The 16012-nt window shown below is 39.7% G+C and overlaps 1 protein-coding gene across 3 annotated transcripts in view; it reads left to right on the top strand.

The window, feature by feature from the left end:
* Positions 1–16012, top strand: part of gpm6ab (glycoprotein M6Ab) — a 105925-nt gene that overhangs the window by 32282 nt on the left and 57631 nt on the right. Inside the window, exon 1 of one of the 3 annotated variants that reach the window (XM_037538619.1) lies at positions 11643–11994. The exons of 1 other annotated variant lie outside the window; for it this stretch is intronic. In XM_037538619.1, coding sequence (XP_037394516.1) covers positions 11958–11994 — 37 coding nt within the window. In that variant the 5' untranslated portion in view covers positions 11643–11957. Of the gene's footprint in view, positions 1–11642; positions 11995–16012 lie in introns of those variants that run through there. One more of the 3 variants, XM_037538617.1, reaches the window with a different exon arrangement.

Raw genomic sequence — 16012 nt, 5'->3', positions numbered from 1 at the left:
GTACTGAAACATTTATTTAAATAAATAGGTGGTAAACCAGAAGGACTGAAGTGTCATACTGATTGCCATAGAATACAGACTAATCAAGCAACGCTGATGTTTATAACATACTTACAGGATGTTATGTACATGGGCCATGTGTAAAAGTATCTGCTTCTTCAGGCTGCATACATAACATTTACTCCTGTGAGACAGGATGCTGTTGTCAGTTTTAAGAAAAAGCTGCATTTAACAGCCTTTATCCGTGCTTACACAGCCTTCAGCCTTCTGATATATATATTTTTTTAACATTTCAGGAGATTCCAGACAAGGATTTGCTTAACTTGGGAAAAGCAGCTCTGATGCAAACAATCAAAAGATACAATCAAGTAGCCAGATGTAGATGAAATATGAATGTCTTATATGAATTATAGATGTGTCTTATATGAAGTTCAAATAGACTGTCCGTGTTCTAATCTTAACATAATAATGGTAAAATTAAGACATTATAAAACATATTATATAAAAGACACTATAATAATTGCAGATTAAATAAAGATTGAAAATTGTGAAAATGTACCCCTTTTCAGATGTAGAGTAGACTTGATGCTTAATAATTGGAATAAGGGAAGCATGTTATCTGAAAAGGTCTATAGGGAATGCAGATGCTAGCTGTGTTTTAGCACCTGCACTCCTCCAGAGCGGAGTAAGGTGTCATATTGATTGGTGGGAGCTTAGAGGCAGGCAGGCTCAGTACTCAAAAGCACTGGCCTGCTAGCTATAGGTGCACAATAAGTGGGTTAGTTTTTCAGCCAAAAGGACTTTGTCACTTTGTCACTCGAGACTGGTCATGCTGATAAGCTTTATAGTTTAGCAGTGCTCAGTTAATGGGTTTAGCTAATTCATTTCATTTAGTTAAATCCTGTGAATACAGAATTTAAAAGACGTGCTTATGTGTGTTCTTGTACCATGTTAGTATTTAAGGTATCGATTCTGCACTTGATGTTTCAGTTTGCTGTTTAGATACTGAAGGTCAGGGTAAAAACCTCAGGAATGTTAACTGAAATGAGTCTTTCACCCCAATTTGTAATGGCCATGTCGCTGCTGAATGGAAATTTAATTAAATATATACACACATGTATGTGTTTATATATATATATATATATATATATATATATATATGTGTGTGTGTGTGTGTGTGTGTGTGGTATCAGCTTCACCCAGTTTGCATGCCTGCTATTGAGGTTTAGGCTCTTCCCCCATCACAGCAGTAGCCAGGATTCTGATTGGTCAGAGGCCCTCCACATGTTCTTACCAGTAACAGGTAACTTGCTGCTTATTATTACTTCATTAAGCAGTAACTAAGGAGAATTTAGCATGTTCCAGAGCAGCTTAGATAATGCAAAGAAATGTAATTTTAACTAAAATCTGGTTATTTATTGAAAAAGCCAAGGAGTTCAAGAAGGAAGTAAGCATGTATTTCATTAACTACAGCAAAGCCTCGTACTGTGCTGACCAATAATGGAATATCCTCAGGAAAAAATTAGAATATCAAATCTCTACACTGATCAGCAGTCCACAATCAGGGCAGAAAATGGACAACCAGACTAGTTCCACATTAAAGTGAAATGAATCTGCATTTAAGTATATTTAAAAATATGATGCACAGCGCACAAATGAAAGTGTTCTGAAAAAATGCTTAATTCAGTCTAGTCATTACTTACTAAAGTAGTTATGAGTATCTAGTTCATCAGCAGCTACTGGCTTGATATGGCTTAATAAGAGTATTACAAGGGCATTGCAGTATCCCTGCACTGACATGTTACCCAAAATGGTGTTGATGCATGTACAGTTCATGTGAAATTTACATTGGGATGTAGTCAGTTTGTCTAAGACACTGAGTAAGAGAGAAAGACAGCGTGAGAGAAAAACAAGAGGGAATTCTGAAAGGCAAAACTGTGTTTAGACAACGTTTATGTCAAAGCAAGCCACATTTTTGTGTGGCATGTCAGAAATGCATAAACAGGAGCTGTGTCACAGTTGGTGTCATGCAAAAAATGGCATCACTTTGAAGTGTTGTGTGTGTGTGTGGAAAGTTTTCTGGGTGCTGTAAATTGTACTGCATCAGGATTTGATACCAAGAATCTTGACTTGGATGTGCAACTAAACTGCCAAAAATACCTTTATACAAATATAACCTCTGGGATTTTTTGGTATTTGCATCGGTCATGTATGTCAGTTTTGCCCGTCTTGGATTTTAATGTGTTTTTGACTCTGATGCTATTTGGATAGTTGGATTCAGGCAAATCATGATTGGTGTGTCCCTGTAATTATATAATTACATTTAAATACTTTAAATACTTAAATATTTCTGATTTAAGAGACTGGTAATTTCTTAAAGTTCAATACTTTTTTTGATGATTCTTTGCTTAAAACATTCCACAAATATTCCACAATGAAAGGCTACTTTGGTTTTTGTTTCTGAGTCAGTCCTTTGACAGCAGACTAGTCTGGTCTGGTCATGTGAGCACAAGAGAAGTTTGTTGCAGGTTTTAAAAGGCCAATACTCCACAATTTTCATGTACACTTATAATGTTTGTGTGGTTTTATACACCAAAAACAGAATTATTTTCTAACCGAACAATTTTTTAACCTGTCTTTATTTCTTAGAATCAGAAAGGCTGATTTTGTTACTGTCTGTTTAAAAATAAAATATGCAAATGAGCTCTGTCATGTATTGGGTCTTGTGCAACAAGGGGTCCTGTTATGTTGGAGCTAGAATCCTCAGGGATGTCAGAAGGCTTTAGCCGCTGTGTTCAAATGGCTGCAATGCCACGTTTTCTTCCTGGGAGCCAGGAAGTACTCCAGTATCTATGCTGTGGACTGTATGTAGGAACAACACTCTGCATCACCTATGCAAATGACCATAGAATCTATAACATGCTGAATGGGAGGTCATCTGTACTTATGTTCCTTGTTATAACATGATAACTATTATCGATTCAAAATGGCCTACTTTTACAGCTTATTTTCCGTACATTTACTATGTGGACTGGAAAGTAATATTTTTCCAATGTTTACACAGTATAAGCAAATTTATTTCAAGAAAGCAATGAAACTGCTTTGTTCCCTTCTAAAGCCCATTTAATCCATTTTAGAAACTTTATTTTACAGTATGTTGAACTCTTTCAGGACAGGCAGTGAATTATGAGCTATAATGCATGAGTTTCTCAAATGTGCACATTCATTTGTTGCACTGTGGAAGGATGCATAAAAGCAATGTAAAGTGACTCTGACCCTAAAGCTCTTTCTAATGCAAAGCAAGTGCGTCAGGACTCAAGAACAAAAAAATCAATCAGATTACAGGGGAATCAAGTGTGGTGTCTGGTGTCTGAATCAAGCTTTTGTATGGTGATGCCCAGACACTGGGTCATAGTTGAGGTGATGCGTAGCTTCGGTATTGCATGTTTAAGAGTGGTCTAGATGAGGTCAGACAATCAATCTTAATCATCTAGACAGGGTCAGACATAATCATTACACTAATTACAGTCTCAGTCATTTGAAGTTAATTACACCATATATGTCATTGTAAAGCTGCAATGTAAATGTCTTTTACAATTATTTCAGTACTAAGTTCTTAGTTATTTGTATTAGAGGTTCTAATTGCCCTAGTAAAATTAAATATTTGATTAGTCATTTTGTATTCCCTCTCCATTGACTTTTTTTAAAACCCCTACCTTGTATTTCCACTGACCGGCCACTATGTTAGAAACCCCTGCCTTGCACTTCCACTTAATGGCCACTTTATTACAAACACCTCTTTCTGTCCTTACACTCAAACACACGCTTTATTAGAGATACCTTTTTTGCTCTTTCACTCATTCACTACTTTATTACAAGCATTTGTACTTCCACTCACTGACCACTTTATTAACACCCACCCCATAGGTCCACCCAATTGGTGTACAATTATACATTGTTTTCTTTCTGCTCTTTCACTTACCGATCACTTTATTACAATCACCCAGTCGCTAGCCACTATATTGAAAACATCTGCATTGCACATCCACTCACTGACCACTTTATTAAAAACGTCTACCTTGTACGTCCACTCACCGGCCACTTTCTCAGAACCACACACACTGTGCTTCCCATCACTTGCAAGTTTATTAGAACACCCTACCTTGTGCTTCCACTCACTGTCCACTTTATTAGAACCATCTGCCTCATAGATCCATTAAATTGATGTAGAATTACAGATCTTTTTCTGCCTTCTTTTACCTAGTTTATCAGTGCAAAGGGGCCGCCATAGGACCACCACTGACCATATATTAATTTGGAGGTGGGCTATTTTCAGCACAGCACGGGCATGATAGTGTGTGTGGTGCTGGTATTAGTGTATCATACACAGTGGTGTTGCTGGGTTTGGCCACACATCAGTGTCGCTGCTAGGCTGAGACTGGCCACCCAAAAATATCCAGCCAAGACTGGCTCTGTGGTCCAAAATTGACCATTGATAAAGAGCTAGAGCATTATTAATATAAACTGTGGGTTACAGACTCTAGTACACCAGCGAAGTGGGGTTACTAATGAAGTGGTCTTTGAACATGTGTGCCCACATGGTGTATAACATGGACTATGCAGAGCACTAAGTGATGAAAATGTCATACTTGTTTATTCTCATCTTAAGACATTCACTTAATTTTTTTAATGTCTGTACCAAATACTTGGCTACATTTAAGCAATAAAAGGTACAGCATTCAGTGTTGAGCTTCATAGCAGTTAGTAATTATCTCTGTACAATTATTTATGTATGACTGTCTGTGTGTATACATGTGCATTTTTACTTGTGTTATGTTTATATTTGTTTCTGTGTATTTGTGCATATGTGTGCTTGTACAGTTTTTTGTTTGTGTATATTTTCTAGAGATGTTTGTCCCCCAGGTTTTGAATCAGATACTGACACATTCATTACTCCATCATTACTGACCTCAATCACATGCACACACACACACACACACATTCCTGTCTGTGCCTCTCTCTCCCTTTTCCTTTCTGTCTCTTTTTCCGCTGTTTCTGTCTCTCTCGCTTTTCTGTCTGTCTCTCTCTCTCTCACCTCTCATCTCTCCCTCCCTCCATGCACCTCATAATAGTCTTTTCCACCTCTACCTGATAGCTGCTGTCTTTCCCTGCTCTCTTTTCCTTCTCTATCTCTTTCATTATTTGTCAATCCTGGATCCACCTCATCAGTGTCTTTCTGTACCTCTGTGCAATAGCTGTGCTATCTCTCTGTGATCTACCTCTGTGTGATAGCCGTGCTCTTTCTCTTTTTTCAGCTCTGCCTGATAGCTGCTCTCTTTTTCTTCTCTCTTTTCTTTCTCTCTTTCTCTTTCAGTCTCTCCCTCCTTCCACTTCATCAGCATTAGAACCTCTACCTAATAGCTCTTTCCTTTTCTCTTTGCTCTTGCTCTCTCATTCTCTCTCTCTCTCTCTCTCTCTCTCTCTCTCTCTCTCCACCTCATCAGTGCTTTTCTGCTCCTCTACCTGATAGTTGTGGTTTGATTGGCTGACATTCTGATGAGCGATGACTCATACAGGCTGCTGGTGGCAGATGACAAAAGTAACTCCCCTCATCACTCCCATACCCCTGCCCCCAGCAAAGAAGCACTCGTACACAAATACTCCACCCCACCATCAAGGCACTCCGTTCCAGTGTTCATCCTTTTTTATGAACCAACAATGAAAGCATTGAGCAATGTATGTTTCTATGAAATGCAAATGCAAATAATACCTCACAACATGGTCTAACTAGATACAATATAAGCCCATCCATTTTTAATATATCTAATATATGTGCTCAGTTTCATGAATACGAAATAAGAATCAGCTAATCCTGCATTATTAACTGTGACGCTGGATAATTAATACAGTATGACACATTTTTTCATAGCGAACAAGAGCAGTAGAGAAGCAAACACGTGTGTGAGAGTGGGGGCTGAAGTGGATGCTGGTTATTAATAATGTGTGTATGCAGCCTGGCTCAAGCTATAAGGAGATTATCTGCTACGCTCTGTCATCATCAAACTATTCTCCAAACTGAAGCCAGTGCAAAAAATCAAACAGATGGAGCGTATGTGTCCCATAAAACTATGTGAAATGATTCATTATTCACTGCTGTATCATACACATTTACTGGCCAATTTATTGGAAACCCTCCCACCTTGCTGGTGTACAGTTAGAGATTGTAGCCCATCTGTCGGTGCATAATTTGCATTGGTCATCCTCTATCTCTTCATCAGTGATCTGTTTCTGATCACACTCTGAGCCTCTTTTGGCTGGATATATTTGGACCACCTACGTGTGACACTGACATGTAAAAACCACAGCAACTCAACTCCTACCTAATAGACCACTGATGTCATGTTGCCACCCTGTAATCACCGTGGTGCCCATATTAGAAACATTGAGTCTAAGGTGGAAGTGATAGAGTTTATCTAAAATTGGTCCCATCATGCCCTGTAGTTAACGTAATTGTTCCAAACCTAATATCCTTTTTTATGCACATATTTCCACTGAGTACCACTGGACCCTTTTAATTATGAGGTCATTAAGGAGTCATAATCTGAATATCGTTAAATGTGAGCCAACACTGTTGGTCGACTGACCTCGTAAGACTGGCACCTACCAAAAATATCCCAAGCAAACTGTCAAATGTGATAGTTAAGTTGCCTTGGAAGTAGTAGAGTACTTAGCAGGAACTGATTTATAGAATAATAGGAGGAGCTCATAAAATGTCCTGAATTTAGAATATTGCGGTGCAACCAAAAATAAAGACAACATACAGCATCTTTAATATAGTGATGGAAAACATCATGGCAATCAGAAAGCCTAACAAATGTGGACATGCATGCACTTTGGGGCCAGTGTTAAAGTGGATGAAGACAAAGTCTCCAAATGTATTTGTTCTAGAAAATATGTAGATAGAATTTGGCAAGTATGTATCTATATCTAACTAAAAGCAAAAGCTCTATTCTTTAATATTTTATATTGCAGTGTTGTTAATGGAGAAGTTGTTCAGAAAAGGTTTGTTGTTTAAACATTTAAAAGTAGCACTGGTGCAACTGTCTAATAATCCTCATCAACTTCAGGAGGTTGTGAGTTTGAAGCCCAACAATCCCACAGCTGTCTCTATCTTGAAGCCCAAGAGGAGAACATGCCTGATGGGACTGTGTGATGAACAGGGTCCCAGCTAGTGGGTATATTGAGAAAAAAGGAATCAAGAGAACTGTTGACTGAATTAAGAAGTTTGACTTGGGTGAATCTGGTGTCCTCAAGTTAACTCAAAAAAGCTGTCTAATCAGTTTCTTCATAATTTTATGTTGAGCTGACTTCTTCATTTTAACAATGAATGATGCAAAGCCGGATTAAGACCCACAGTCCTCTGAGTAATGATGCTGTAAGGCCCTCCCATCCTCCTTCTCCCACTAGAGTCACAACCAGACACACACATATTTTGATCATTCACTACAACTGGTTTGTAACCATAAACTGTGTATTAAAGTACATGTTTTTTCCTCTAATCAAATATGACAACTGACGGAGCTTTGGTAAATTTAATTGGCCAAATAATATATATTAACTATTTAGTGAGCCTCTGTCACTGTAATGCTTTCTTGTTTTACAAAACAATTATACATAACAACACAAAAGCAGGCTTAAGCAAAACCTAGAAAGCATGTGTCTTCATATGAGCTTTTACTCCACTGAGTACAACAGTTTTTTGCTGAAAATTACACAACAATGCTGAGGAAAAACAATGCCAGCAAACCTAAAAACCTATGTTCTTTAGTTTAGGATGATTTGTTCACCAATGTTTTCTTACTTGGGATTTGTTCTTAGGTAAGAATATAATCTAAGGACGCTTGAGAACCCAAAGGTGGGAACAATTCTGCGGTTCAAGAACACATCATCTGATGAACACAATCTGATGTAGACTTTTTCTTAAGACTTTTCTCACAAACAAATTTAAGAAAAAACTTCAGAAGATTTTGGTGAATGAGGCCCACTGTTAAGTACAAAGTTTGGAAACCACTGGCAACAGTGATGCAGCAACTTTTTTAACATAAACTGTTATTTTCTCTTTTTTTTGTCCTGGAAATGAGTAGAAAACAACACCTTCTGCTCTGTTAAAGTCTGTCAAGGCTTGACTGTGGTAGTGTCAGATAGCATTGGATGTTAAACAATGTTTGGAGGGCTAAGAAACTAAAACAAGGTACTGTATACTAAAGGACCATTAGCACGCAGGGTCCCAAGGTGTTCAGCCAAGTCGCCTGGGTGGTAGATCCAGCTATGATAAACCACTCCAGGTTTTATCACTTACCGTGGTCATTTTCCACACAGTTACCCAAATAAGAGGATTCTTTTATCAGCACAGGCCTGCTTTCTTGTTCATCTTTGTCCAGTAAAGTAATTGAGCTTTTTGAAAGACTATGCATAGTCTTTTTGTCAGTTGTTCGGTGAAATCCATTTTTACAGATTTCTTGCTTATCGAGTCATAATAGTTCATAGATTACTACATAACACCTGTGTCATCCTGGACTCCTTTAGGCTTGCACATTTAGAGCCCATTATAAACTCTGTGCTGTTAATGGCTCTTCAACGTTGACCCACCATTTCATCTCATGCTTAGCCAAGCACTCTCCCGCCATCTCTGAGCTTTCTCTTGTTGCTAGGCGTTCAGCCCCTCAGCATGGCGACTGTGGCGCCGTGGTAACCATCACTCAGCTCCCAGGTTACAGACAGTGTGACGATGTCACTGATGCTGTTGGCAGTTAAGACTAGCTCCGTCTCTCTGACAAAAGTAACACTAATTTCAACACACCAGTTACGTTTCAAAGACACTGCAATCTACATAATATGGCAGGCACTGAATTTTAATGCTCTCCTACTTCGGAGTTTGAAAAATTGTGTTTTTCCCCTTCCTGTCATGAGGAAATTACAGGCCGAAGTTCCTACTGTTGTTTACCATGATTAGTTGTCATCTAATATATTTTGTCAAATATTAGCATGTGTCTATAATGTAATCTGCAGCAAGAGAAAAACAGATTACTAATGTTCTTCTTCAGTTGATATTAATGTTAATAAGAGTTTAATTTTTTAATCTCACCATTTGAATCCAAAAGAGACAATGCAGACTTAAACTAAGACAGCTCAGTGATAAACTTATTTATTTATTATTTGTTGTTTTCTAAGTAATATGTATGATTTCCAGCTTGTTTAAGGATTATAAAAGTGTTTTTTTTCAATCTGGTCTCTGTCCTTGCTCAGACAACTAATAATAAATAATAATGTGTTGTTGTTGTTGTTGTTGTTGTTGTTGATGATGATGATGATGATGATGATGATATCATTGTTGCTGCTGCTGAATTGTTATCAGTTAATCAAATAACTGTAATAGCTCTAAACACATGATTGGGCCCAAAGAGTGAGATGTCTGGATGTTTGTCCTCTCAGGGAGGCAGCTGGTTTTGAGTCAGGAGACTTTTGTTTGACAGCAGTGATTTGCAGTACAGTAACGAAAACCTCCCACTGCCTTGCATGCTGCGCCTTTAGTGCACAGATGATATGGGCCTGTAGGTCAGTGAGCTTAATTTCATTCCAGAATAAATGAAATCTATTTATCAGAAGGTGAGCAACAGTGACTGGTGTAACTGTAGTTACAGGGCAGGCAGAGGGGCTTCTCTGTACTCAATCAAATACAGAGAGAGCGAGAGAGAGAGAGAGTGTGTGTGAGAGAGAGCGAAGGCAAGAGAGGCAGGGAAAAAGGGCATATAGAGAGGGCAGGGTACAGAAAGAGCAAGGGAGAGAGGGAAGGACAAGGGGGAAAGGGAGGGGGGGGAGAAGAGAGAGGGAGAGGAGAAAAGAGAAAGAGAAGAAAGAGAAAGAAACAGAAAAGAGAGAAAGAGAAAAAGGGTGAAAAGGAGAGCGGTAAGAAAGAGAGAGAGCCGGAGGGAAAATAGAGACACAGCAGCGAGAGAGGGATAGACAAGAGAGCAATGGAGCAAAGAGAGGGGAGAATTACAGAGGGTTAGAGAGAGAGTGAGCAAGGAATGAAATGGAGACAGTACGAAAGGTAGGGGTGGAGAGAGGAAGAAGAGAGAAAGACAGAGCTGTGTGTGTGTGTGTGTGTGTGTGTGTGTGTGTGTGTGTGTGTGCGCATGTGTGTGTGTTGGTTGATTTCTAGGTTACACCCCTCCATCTGTTCCTGACTGCCACACACTCCTCTCCAACACACTGACAAATCAGCAAAAACCTTAACAAATGATTGAAAAAACACTACACTGCATGATACAGTGAATATATATAGGTATACATATGTTGATCAGGCCCAGCTGACCTCAGTTTTGGATCAAGAGTGCAGTAATGAAACATCTGAGTGATTTTGAAAGAGGATTCATTATCCAGTGGTGTGAAAACCAAAGTACTGGTGTACAGAGAAGTAAAAAAAAAAAAAGATAGAATCAGTCCTTTGCCATATTCTCCACAAGTGGGCAAGTGTATGTGTTGTGTACACCAAGAGAACAGTACAGGCCTGAATGTTTTGCTGGGGCATGTTGCTGGCATGGTTTGAATCCATATGTAAATTTATTAGACCACACCATAATACCACCTCCACCAAACTTTATACTTGGCACAATGCAGTCAGACAGGTACCACCAAACCCAGACTTGTCCATCGGATTGCCAGACGGAGAAGCGTGATTCGTCACTCCAGAGAACGTCTCCACTGCTATAGAGTCCAGTGGCGGCACTTTGCACCACTGCATTCAATGCTTTGCATTGTGCTTGGTGATGTAAGGCTTGGAAGCAGCTGCTCGGTCATGGAAACCCATTCCATGAAGCTCCCTATGCTGTTCTTGAGCTAATCTGAAGGCCACATGAAGTTTGGAAGTCTGTAGTCATTGACTCTGCAGAAAGTTACAGACCTCTGCACACTATGCGCCTCAGCATCTGCTGAGCCCGCTCTGTCATTTTACATGGCCTAGTTGAATTGCTGTCATTCCCAATTGTTTCCACTTTGTTATAATACAATTGACTGGAATATTTAGTAGTGAGGAAATTTCATGACTGGATTTGTTGCACAGCTGGCATCCTATCACGGTACCACGCTGGTATTCATTGAGCTCCTGAGAGCGACCCATTCTTTCACACATGTTTGTAGAAGCAGCCTGCATGCCCAGGTGCTTGGTTTTATATTTATCCACCTGTGGCCATGGAAGTGATTGGAACACCTGGATTCAGGGATTTGTATGGGTGAGTGAGTACTTTTGTCAATATAATGTATTTTTATTTCTTTGAGGGTTGTAGTCTAAGAGTGAAGAGTAAGAGTAGTCTACAGCGATTATTGTGTTACACCTCTATATTTCTTTCTCTACATTTCTACGTCTTTCTTTCTAATGGCGATACATCTTTCTATGTAGTCTTTCTCACTCTCTCTCTCTCTCTCTCTCTCTCTCTCTCTCTCAACACTTACTCTGTGAAGTGAGCAATTATTAATGTCTACTGTTGTGAAGCCACAGTGGGAGGGGAGGGGGGGCTCCGTATTTTTTGTATGTGTCCCAGGCACACGCCCAATGCTCCGAAGCGTTTGACGAGAGAGAGAGAGAGAGAGAGAGAGAGAGCTTCACGCTTGAACGAGTTTTGGGCGCAGAGAGAGAGGGATAGAGCAGTAGACGGGTGAAGGAGTGTGAGCGCGTGGTGAAGTAAAGCTGAGAAGACTTCACTGGGTCACCACGTAGAACACACACACAGGCACTCACGCGTGCGTAGAGGAACGAACGAACAACACAGCGCGCGCTCTTTCGCACACGCGCACGTACACTCGCTCACAGTCGCGCGCGGGAGAGCGGAGGCTCAAAGGAATCGTGTAGAAGCCTTTGTTAAATTGCGCCAAGTGCACTAAGACAAGCTCGAGTCGCAATGGAGGAGAACATGGAAGAAGGACAGACACAGAAAGGTACGGTGCTTTTTTACTGCTCCTTTCATCGGTGTGAAGAGCATCTTCATTTACTTCGACTCATAGCGTAGCGTCTCAGCCGGAGCACGAGCACCTTTCTGAGAAATAAATAAATAATAAGCAGGTGTCAAGCATATTTTTCTTCATTTTTATCCAGCTGTGTATATATATATATATATATATATATATATATATATATATATATATATATATATATATAATGTGTATATGTATATAGTTCTGAGCCTGACTGTGACCATTTCTGCATTTAGAAATAATGCAAACCATTATGAGCAATAGTAACAGAAATATGCTGATAATTGATTGTGAAAATTTGTGCTGCAGCTCCATTTGTCTGTAGAGGTGTGTGTGTGTGTGTGTGTGTGTGTGTGGAGACATTGCAGGGTTTTGTACGTGTGTAGTTTCTGGTGTTGGTTAGAAAGGCAGAGTGCTCGAGAAATAGATAAAGAGAAGGATAAAGAGATGGAGTGGATGGAGGAGTGGACAGTGAATGGGACTTGCCTTTGTTAGCCTAATTTGTGCTGTGCTTTCACGCTTGTCTTGATGTGTCACAGGGGAATATAGAGGAGAGGAGAGAAGTGGAGCTGTCACCGCTCCCTCTATCCCTCTATTTTATCTCCCCTCTTTCCATCTCTCTCTCTCTCTCTCTCTCGCTCCCTCTCCCTCTCTCTCTCTCTCTCTCTCTCTCTCCCTCTCCCTGTGTCTTTTTCCCCCTTTCTTCATGTCTGTGCTGGTTTTCAGCAGTGCTGCGGTCATTATAAAGCCATGCTCAGCCTGATTAGATCAGAGCTTTGAGCTTTGGCTCTTCATGCTGTGGGTTGTTTTGTATGACATTGCTGCTGTTTATGTCATTTGTAAGCTCCAGTGTGTGAGTTTGTCTGTAGGGGTGTGTGCAACTGTGTGTTGAGTAGCATTGATTATGTGGGAGAGGTTGATGGCTGGGTGTGTTTATGCACGAATTCAAATCCAAATTTAAATTGACAAATTTCTGCAGGATTGTTAGAGTTGATTGAGTAATTTAATAAGTGTTTATTTATTTGATCAATAAAGACATTCAACAGATGCATTGTCTTTAGATGTGTATATAGATGTTAGCTCAAATCAATTTACAGCATTTATGTTAAAATGTATGCAAAAATCAACGGGAATAAAGGACACAGTGTACGACAATAGATCTCAAGTGTCGAAGTGGAGGGCGGGGTTTGTGTGTGTGTGTGTGTGTGTGTGTTTGTACGTGTACGTGAGAGAGAGAGTTTTGGGAATTATGACAGGTGCTGTGACAGAGATGTGTGACATCAGAATGGAAATAGAGGGTCTGAAAGCCACCCCCTCCCCACTCTTCTTTAAGGAACTTCCCCGCTCGCCTGTTAGACATGACCTACTTCTGAGTGAGTGAGAGAGAGAGAGAGATAGAGAGAGAGAGAGAGAGAGAGAGAGAGAGAGAGAGAAAGATGTAGATAGTGTTTTTGGATCCTAAGGTGAGTTTCTCTTTTAATTGGCAAGTCATCAATTCCATCTCCGAACTATCCAAATATACAAAACTGTGCTCTAATTTCTGATTAAAGTGCACTATTTTGGATTATGTAATAGGGCTGTATTTAGAACTGTGCCCTATTTGCATATATTCTCATTGCCGTATTGTCATTATATTCTCATATAATAAAGTGCACTGCTTTGGATTATCCACTGTATAGCAGGCAATTTTGGACCATGTCCCAACTATGCCCTATTCTCTGTATAGTGCTCTATTTCAGGCTGTATCAAAAACTGTTAACTATTCACTATATAGTGCAATATAATGATACTCCCTTATACTATGTAGTAAACTTGTGTAACATTAGTGTACAACTAGACTGACTGTTGAATCTTAAATTCTTTACCCTATAATGGTGTTGTATAATGCTGTTGATTGTCCAGTGTAGAGAATAATGTTTAGGGACCATTGTGTCTTTTTCTGTTGCAAAACACAAGCTTATGTTGCAAAACAATCAGCTTAGGTCATCAGTCTGGATCAGAGGTTGGTAGAGGCCACAGAGAGCCCAGATGGTCTGGACAAGGATACACAAGTTACTTCAGAGACTCTTGTGCTTCATACAGGTCAATGTAATGTTGGGAGTCATGCATTTATTGATGTAACAGTGGTCTTCCTGTCTGGACAGGGAATCAAACTTCTGTTCTTCTGTGCCTCACCTCAGCACACCACATCAACCTCAGCCTCTCAGTACATGAAGTCACAGACTCTATTAAATCAACCAGTTTAACCATTGTCTAATTTGAATTTCAGTTCACATAGTACTGGTTCAGTTTGTTATTTATATTTATATTGTTTATATTTGCACACTAGTGATGCTGCTGTGGCATCCAGATTTATTGGCAGAATTAAACTCTATGGAATCCTTATATTGCCAAAATTTTATTGGCCAGATGATATATAGCAGCCAATTTTTCCTGCAGAAGTCAACTGCCTTTACTATGCTTGTGCAAGAGAATTATATGCACTAAAATGTCTACATAAGACTACAAAGAGGAACTGGGGAATGAATGTGGATGCTGTGTGGAGTGAACTGGCCAAGGCAGCTTACTGGAGATAACGTTTGCCCAAGGGAATGGGCTGCAAGGGATTTGGTTGTATTACTGTTTCTCTCTGTCTCTGTGTCTCTCTCTCTCTCTCTCTCTCTCTCTCTCTCTTTTTTTTTTCTCTATCTATCTATCTATCTATCTATCTATCTATCTATCTATCTATCTATCTATCTATCTATCTATCTATCTATCTATCTATCTATCTGTGTCTCTCGTTCTGTCTATTTGTCTTGTCCTCCGTGTCACTCGCTTTAGGTGTGTGTGTAATTCATGGGTTCATGCTTGGTTGAGTGTGTGGTGTGTGTGATGCAGAGAGAGTCAGTAGTGTGAATTTCTTCAGTGAGCAAGAGAGAATGAGTGGAAGAGAGGAGGAAGCTACAGATGTACCACATTGAAACACACACACAGAATACACAGTGTGTGTTTGTGTGTGTAAGGGAGTGGAGAGAAGGGAAATGAGACAGTAAGAACAAGAAGAGGAAGAGGGACTTGAGGAGAGGAGAAAAAGAGAGGAGGAAATTAAAGGAAAAGAGACAGATTAGGTGAAACTGGTATAGATCAATAGATAGACAGACAGACAGACAGAGAGACAGATATACTGTCCGATACACAAGACAAGCCATGTGTGTGTTCTGTGTGTGTTTTTGATTTTTAGGACAAGCATGTTCTGGCTTATGGCACTGAAATACAGTCATTCAAAGAAATGCAATCACAAAGACACATGTATTTTGCATGCTCTCTGTGTATTAACTGTACTCCTGGGGCAGTTGTGACCTGTTTCTGATTGCAGCTTTGATATTCCATATGTGGACCACAAACACATGATTTAATCTCCATCAGTGATGACAGCCCTGCCCACAGCACTGTCCTAATGTCATAGTGCTTGATGAGATCTTATTGAAAACCTAGTCTGCAAACAAATTACACACAGCTCCAGCATCTACTGCAGGCTGGTTTAATATGGCTGCAGGATTGATTATGCACTCAGGATGGGTCTGGGCAAGCACCAAAATTAAATATGCCATACAGCTCGCCTTCCTTCTCCAGTGGCCATCAATCACTCGCTCTCACTAACCGCATGGATGCTGGCCTGATTGATCTATGCACTCCAACTGAGTGAATTCATACGTGCACAAAGGCATTACTAAGCCATTGTTGTTATGTTGACATATCCATTTGAAAAAAGCATTACATTAGTGTCAGTCACTCATAGAACAGGTTTGCTCAAGCTGTGAGTGGGTAACGTATGTCTTTGTAGGCTATGCTGAGTATTCTATGGATATTAAACTCTTAAATACTCTTTAGACATCTGGTTCCTATCATCACCATGGTGAACAAATACAACTCATTTCACAATCACTCTGTACAATTTTATTACATTTACATGGAACCATGTACTTTGAGGCCACTTGATGAA

This window comes from Pygocentrus nattereri, chromosome 5 (assembly GCF_015220715.1).
Source record: "Pygocentrus nattereri isolate fPygNat1 chromosome 5, fPygNat1.pri, whole genome shotgun sequence".
Lineage (NCBI taxonomy): Eukaryota > Metazoa > Chordata > Actinopteri > Characiformes > Serrasalmidae > Pygocentrus > Pygocentrus nattereri.
The sequence above is the reverse complement of the archived record's forward strand: the minus strand, read 5'-3'. Positions and strand labels throughout refer to the sequence as shown.